We start from the raw sequence: 7,961 nt of genomic DNA, 5'->3' as shown, positions 1-7,961 counted from the left end.
CTAAATCGGGGGACTGCAACTCGATCCTCTTGAGTCTGGGTTGAAGTAGACATAGTCATTTGTTGGTGTATAAATTACGCATGTGTTTCGTATGTTGTGTTTTCTTATTTCGAAATTTGTAACTTTATTGAATTTGGGAATCTTATATGCGTTTTTCAACATATGGATCAATAAAGATTTGAATTGAATTGTCACTAGAGACGCAAACAAACGTTTAATGATGACCTGGTGACATAGACTTAATATGTATTTATGGCAAAATATTACATTTTTGACGTAAATGAGTCATCATTTTAGTGTAAAGCGTGGATGAATTGCAGATCCAATTGACTCGACGATTTTCTGGCCGGGTTGTAAAATCGTAAGTTTTTCTTGAAGCACTCGGCGGCAGTCTTGTCGCATTGGCACAGTACCATATCACATCTGTTATTTCTTGCTTCTAGTAGAAAATATAATATATATTGTTAATTATCGAATTGATTAACACATTCACAGAGTTCGCTGTTAGATGCGGCTTAAAGCGTCTTCAAAATTTTCCAGGTAATACTTCATTCCACGTTTCGACTTCATCATTATATAGTCATCTCGACGTTTAGAATTAACTCAAAAGAATCTTCAGAAAAGCATAATGCTCTTAATATGGAATTGAAACATAAGATCTCGCGAGCTAAATCCCAAACGCCGAATAATCTATTAGCTCAACGACACGTGGCACTTTTTTACGTGTCGAATTTCATATCATCTGTTCCACCCTTTCACTGGCGATATCATTTGGGTTGTAACGATGTTAATCGGATCGCAATCGACGAAGTCCCCTGACACGTGACACTTGACCTATTAACCTAATTTCCACTAGATGTCAAACTAGCCACCTGGCTGCTAAAACGTTATCAGGATGCTCGACGGTTGTCTTACAGTCGTTGAAATGCTCTACTACTCTAAAAGTGCTTAAAAATGTTTTCTATTGTTATCAAACTACTTTATGTAAACAAAGACGTGAAGTAAATTTAACATCGAGATCTATCAAGTCACTGGTTACCGTGATGTTCAAACTTTTTGTACCAAACATTTTATCGTCGTTTATAGCTCTTACTACTAGCATCATAACCGATACTAGTTTGATGAGTCTTTCTTCATTAAAAAGCATATGAATTAATTTTGAAATCAGAATCAATATAAACACAGATTTATTGCTCGTGGAGTATTCAAATAGTCCCCAGCGAAAGGGTTCAGGCTGTTTTTATTTTCAATGTTATGTTCAATTCAGATTGTGTTGTCAATGTTCTTCTAAAATGCACCGAGTAAAAGTCAGTATACTTATCTTATATTGAATTTGAGTAAAGTAGGAAAATTCAAAACGCTAAGTGCAACATTCGGGTTTAAGTGATCGGCACTATCGCCGTTAAGATATATCTGGTTAGATATACGTACCGCAAATGATCGCGCCATTTTGCATTTTCCACGCGTATCTATTCAGATAAACTGAAGTAAACAGAATGTCCCAAAAACTCTTGCTTTTACATTCGTTGTTGCTAATACGATCGTAACAATCATCGTGCACTTTACAGCACCTTCAAAAAAATAGTACGGGATTTTAAGCTTGAATTTCATGTGATAAATTTAACCTGCCAATAAAATGATATATATGTATTAAATAAAACAAACCCACAATTAATGAGATGCTTTGGTACTTTTACCAGTTAACAACTTAAAACCTAATAAAGGAAATTTTCGTTTCATAACCAAACCTAACAACTTGAGACCATTGTCTTAACTCATTCAGGTTCTACAGCATTCCAACAGCATTAGGCCAGCGGAATTATGCTTTGGTTCTATAACCGTTTACAACACAGGACCTGTAAAATCTAAGTTGGTTCTATAACTGATCTAAGGATATTGAGTTTTCCAGTTAAGTAAAAAGGTCAAAAAAAGTAATTAACTCCGGTTAAACATTGAAGATTGTCTTTTGAAGTTATAGATCGAAATACACGTATTTGTCTATAGCATTGCAATGGCTTTAAAAGCATAGAAAGTTGGTGTAGGTTTGTTGCAAGGTATAATCATCGCATAGAAAGTAATTTCATCATAGCTGTTGGGTGCTAAATACCTGTCAATCTGATCAAGGACACGCCCACTACCTCCCTTCCCGCAATGGTTGCCGTATTTGTTAAAATCTGATGCCGGTCGTTTTGTCAATTCTTTCATCATATGGCCAAACTGGTCCAAGCTTCTTTTCTCAACGCTGATAGAAATTACGGTATCTGTAATAGTAGTACCAGTAATTGTATCACTGCATCATAACCTGTGCAATGTAATTCAGTTTTCGATCGTATAAATATAAACGAAAAATTCGATAACACTCGTGAGTGGCAAACGGGATGGAGTCCTGCTTGTGGCTAACATTGTACAGGCATTGTACAACTTCAAAGACTGCGGTCCCGTGAGGTTTAAACAACAACGATCGAATAGTTTGAAAATCTGCGTAAACGAAGCTCCAAAAGACGTGCGGTAAAGCAAAACGTGAGAAGACTTACCAAATTTCCACAACGAGCAGAACAAACAAATGTAAAAGAAACGATAGAATAGTCCTATGAAATTCCTGTAAAATAAAAAGTGGCATTCAACCATAGTTACTTCCTGAAAGTAATGAAGTAATCTAAAAGAACATTGCACGAAAGTTTTTAGTATAATCATTGTAAATTAAATTTTGGTGATTTGTTCAATATATACAAGTATCTGGTGAAACTATGCAAAAAGACTTCCTGTAAAACTCACATTTTTCTACGTCAATCTCGGAGTACACGATAACTGCAACTGCCAGAAGTAAACTTCTGATAAACCTGCAATCAAAATTCTAATATAATCTAAACCTATTTAAATGCGGATTTGAATAGAAAATCTACTCAAAATACATGCAGTCTTCTTTCGATTGATGCAAGACTGCCATGGCACCAACCATGTCTTTGCCCCCTGAGCGCGCAGGTTCACGCACAGTTAACGCACATCAGGCGTGTGACAACAATCATACTCCGTCTGGTATAATTGCTAAGTCAAATAATGCGAGTAAAAAAACCTGATATATTATTGATAGACGTTAGAAATCAAATTTGATAGGAGACGGAAATTATGAACAAAAATAATTGAACAGTCAAAGTTATTACATTGGTCGTTGTGGGCGATTCCGTTATGGATTTACTCGTCGTATGGTCAGTTGTTGATCACCCAGTTATCGAATGATCGTTGCGAGCCATTCCGTTACAATATCGATCTAGATTATCAATGAAGCACTAAAAGCTCGGGCACACGTGTGTATATTCAGGATTTACGAATATATGATCGAATATAATTAGTTATGGTGTTTATATCAAATAGGTTATAACGTTTTAAATCGCGTTCCAGCGGTTCGTTTATTTATCATATCGTTAAAACTTTATGATACATTCATATTATGTTATGGTATGTTTGTTGCTGTAGCTTTTAACCTTTTAGGTCTGAACCTGTTAATCCCCATATCAACCTCAATGAAGTATTGGGACCAATCGAAATCAATTCTGGGATTTGCATCTCTGTTAATTATGAATTGTGCGTCAGCATCAAGTCCGAACCTAGGCCGTTCGTGGTCATCGTGTGCACTGTGTTGGTTTAATATGACACTAGGTTCAGTTCCAAAAACCGAAACACCATCCACCAGGAACCGTCCACCATCATCTTGCAAAGTTTTCTTCTTTGCTTGGTTATTACTAACGTAGTCTGCAAACGGCATTTGCACACTATGCAAAGAACCTCGCCCAACGAGAAATTGCTTGTAGTAATCGGTGGCTCGTCTAGAGGCGAAGGCGATACAGTGGCGATTGGGCGACTTTTCAGTAGCCCGGCAATAATCGAGAAGACTTCTCCCATCCAAATGTTAGGTTGTCGGCTTTGACGATGTTAGACTAGTATACACATAAACACGTGGTGACTCCCGCCAAAACCGCGGGAACCCATTGTCGTATTTAACCTGAATAAACATCCCCAGCAAAACCCAATAGATTCCCAGTGACAACCCCCACAACGTAGCTCGATTGCTCATAATTAACAGTACTAATTAAAACTCAAAGCTTACCTGCAGTAAGATCAAAACGAACGCATACATTCGACAAATATGCAGAATGTATTTACATTAAATGCTACCTCATTCTACCCGGAAGGGGAAAGAACGTAGCAAAACACAAACAGATGGCGCCACCAGGCAGCAACAACCCTACTGCAGATAAACAGCTAATAACTATCCAGATCCGGGCGGAACCGACCTACCACATTAAAATAAAAAAATTGATATTAACTAAACCATTTGTTTATAAGTTATATGATTTGCAAAACGAAGAAATATTAGGTTATTTCTATGAAGAAGAAGTAACATTAGTTCCTTATATAGATAATATCTATTATAAAATAGAACAAGTTTTAAAAACAAAGAAGATTCGAGGTAAAAAATATAGCTTAGTCAAATATAAGTCTAATCCGGAAAATTAAAAGTAAAATAAGTAATTCATAATCTTAATAAATGGATAGAAGTTTATTTATATTCGAGCCTCATAACACCTTAGTAAGTGGTCTCACAAATTGTGGAAAAACACACTTTATTTTAGATTTATTAGAAACTATATCTAAAAATTACTATGATAATATTGTTTTATTCTGCACTACATATAAATTTAATAAAATTTATCATTGAGATATTGTAACTAAAATAAAAAGTTCATAATATTAAATCCTAAAGTCGTCAAAGATAACTTAGATTTAAATGAATTGCAATAGCAATTGATATTCATGAAGGTTCAAATACATTATTCATTATATATGATTGTGCAAATGTTCGTGATTCAAAAATACGAGAAACATAATTATGCTATTGAGCTTTTAGTGGGAGACATTATGGGATTACAACATGGGTTTTGAATCAAAAATACTATTTGATTGTTAAAAATTATCGTGAGAATATAAGGTTTTTAATATTATTTTTGATATGGATAGAAAATCTATCCATTAATTGATAACCCACCATCAGATGTTAAAATTAAAACTGAAGAAATAAATATTGCGCAGAACAAAAGTAGTGTTAATTATGAATATTAAAAAAATACTACTAACGAAACAAAAACAAACTAGTTCGTTAGCTTAAAATAATTCAAAATTTTCGATATATTGACCGCGAAATTAGGAGGTATCCCCATTGCCAATAGAGACAGTCTGGTATCTATTGGGAGAACATAGAAAACCTGTGCCCATCACTGACTATTTTAGTGTTTGGAATTTAGAATTGAGTTTATGGCTCCAATAGTCTATGAAACTGGCTCCTAGTCTATCTAACTGAATTCTGGTCTGAGAAACTGACTCCTGGTCTATGAAGCTGACTGCTTGTGTATGAAACCGGCTCATAGTATATGAAACTGGCTCGTAGTCTTTGAAACTGGCTCCTAATATATGAAACTGGCTCCAAGCGTATGAAACTGACTCCTAGTCTGTGAAACTGGCTCCTATAGTCTATGAAACTTGCTCCTAGTATATGAAACTGACTCCTAGTGTATTAAACTGGCTCCTAGTGTATGAAACTGGCTCCTAGTCTATGAAACTGGCTCCTAGTATATGAAACTGGCTCCTAGCGTATGAAACTGGCTCCTAGTCTATCTAACTGAATTCTGGTCTAAGAAACTGACTCCTGGTCTATGAAGCTGACTCCTTGTGTATGAAACCGGCTCATAGTATATGAAACTGGCTCGTAGTCTTTGAAACTGGCTCCTAATATATGAAACTGACTCCTAGTCTGTGAAACTGGCTCCTAGTCTTTGAAACTGGCTCCTATAGTCTAAGAAACTTGCTCCTAGTATATGAAACTGACTCCTAGTGTATTAAACTGGCTCCTAGTGTATGAAACTGGCTCCTAGTATATGAAACTGGCTCCTAGCGTATGAAACTGGCTCCTAGCGTATGAAACTGGCTCCTAGCGTATGAAACTGGCTCCTAGTATATGAAACTGGCTCCTAGTATTTGAAACTGGCTCCTAGTATATGAAACTGTCTCCTAGTGCATGAAACTGGTTCCTAGTATATGAAACTGGCTCCTAGTATTTGAAACTGGCTTCTAGTATATGAAACTGACTCCTAGTGTATGAAACTGGCTCCTAGTGTATGAAACTGGCTTCATATATATGAAGCTGACTCCTATAATCTATAAAAATGGCCCCTAGCGTGTGAAACTGACTCCTAGTATATGAAACTGGGCTCCTAGTGTATGACACTTGCTCCTAGTGTATGAAACTGGCTCCTAGTATATGAAATTGACTCCTAGTCTATGAAACTGGCTCCTAACGTAAGAAACTGTCTCCTAGTATATAAAAACTGGCTCCTAGTATATGAAAATGGCTCCTAGTATATGAAACTGACTCCTATAATCTATAAAAATGGCTCCAAGCGTGTGAAACTGGCTCCTAGTATATGAAACTTGCTCCTTGTGTATGAAACTGGCTCCTAGTATATGAAACTGACTGCTATAATCTATAAAAATGGCTCCAAGCGTGTGAAACTGACTCCTAGTATATGAAACTGACTCCTAGTATATGAAACTGACTCCTAGTCCATGAAACTGGCTCCTAGTATATGAAACTGGCTCCTAGTATATGAAACTGATTGCTAGTATATGAAACTGACTCCTAGTATATGAAACTGACTCCTAGTCTATGAAACTGGCTCCTAGTGTATGAAACTGGCTCCTAGTATATGAAACTGACTCCTAGTATATGAAACTGACTCCTAGTATATGAAACTGACTCCTAGTCTATGAAACTGGCTCCTAGTGTATGAAACTGGCTCCTAGTATATGAAACTGCCTCCTATAATCTATAAAAATGGCTCCAAGCGTGTGAAACTGACTCCTAGTATATGAAACTCACTCCTAGTATATGAAACTGACTCCTAGTCTATGAAACTGGCTCCTAGTGTATGAAACTTTTAAAATTGTGAACCATGCCCCTGGAATGGTAAAATTTGCACATGCATCAGAGCTAAAATAAAATATATAGCTGCATAGCAGCGATAACGGGTTTCTGCCTAACTGGTTCATATGTTGCAATGTGAAACGTAAAAAAGATTTCATCGAAATTATTCCAATCCGCCCATAACAAAGGACTATTTCCAAGAAGCGCAACCTGGGTCAACAATATGCTGGATCCAAAAGGGCTACCATGGAAAGAGTACTGATGTACCAAGGCTCATAAAACTGGCTTTGGGGATACTGAACATATGGTCCCCCGGTGGCAGTTGTATCAACATGTATCGCGTGTCGAGGCAGGTAGTGGCCAGAAAAAGAAATATTTCCTGGAAAATTTTTTGAAGACGCAAGGCATTGACTGATCAATTGTGTTGTTTTCTTTCTTAATTTACATTTGATTTGGCAGGTCGTCTTGCTTAGGAGTCCGTTTGGCAAAGCATCGAAGCAACACAGTCTAACTTGTTCATGTCTCAGATGCAGCGGGCTAAGGCGGTCATTATATTGCTAACTTATTACACTTACACAGCCCAACGTTTTTCCGTGTGTAAACTTTATCGTACTCTGCATTATAGGACATTGGGGAATTGAATTTTAGCCATCTGAGCCCTCGGCTTGATTCGAGCAAAAGACCTTAACTGACTTCACAGAATTTGATTGTGAGTCTAGGATTTTCTAAATTTCTGAAGAATGCTTTCTCTGGATTTAAGATCCATTCAATTTAAATCTTGAATACATAAAAAACGTCCATTAAAGTTTCATTTTATTGAAAGAAATTCTATTGAACACAGATTTTTAACTAAATGACGTGTTTATTTATCCAGGCGAAAAAATTACAGCAAAATCAACTGACGATCAACGAGGTGAAGTTTTCATTTATCTTCGGATATTTGTCTATCTACCCCCTGATGATACAAGCATTTTGGCTACACCTT

General features: G+C 36.5%; 1 protein-coding gene across 1 annotated transcript; it reads right to left on the bottom strand.

Annotated features, from left to right (window-relative positions):
- Positions 1 to 293: 293 nt before the first annotated feature.
- LOC141910052 (phospholipase A2 SSD387-like) lies at positions 294 to 3,763 on the bottom strand. Its single transcript, XM_074800754.1, has 5 exons — positions 3,606 to 3,763; positions 2,776 to 2,840; positions 2,108 to 2,261; positions 1,432 to 1,571; positions 294 to 439 (listed from the first exon to the last, which is right to left on the bottom strand). The coding sequence occupies exons 1-5, from the start codon at positions 3,761 to 3,763 to the stop codon at positions 294 to 296; spliced, it is 663 nt and encodes a 220-aa protein (XP_074656855.1).
- Between the last annotated feature and the right edge of the window lie 4,198 nt (positions 3,764 to 7,961).

This window comes from Tubulanus polymorphus, chromosome 8, assembly GCF_964204645.1.
Source record: "Tubulanus polymorphus chromosome 8, tnTubPoly1.2, whole genome shotgun sequence".
NCBI classification, from domain to species: domain Eukaryota; kingdom Metazoa; phylum Nemertea; class Palaeonemertea; order Tubulaniformes; family Tubulanidae; genus Tubulanus; species Tubulanus polymorphus.
The sequence above is the reverse complement of the archived record's forward strand: the minus strand, read 5'-3'. Positions and strand labels throughout refer to the sequence as shown.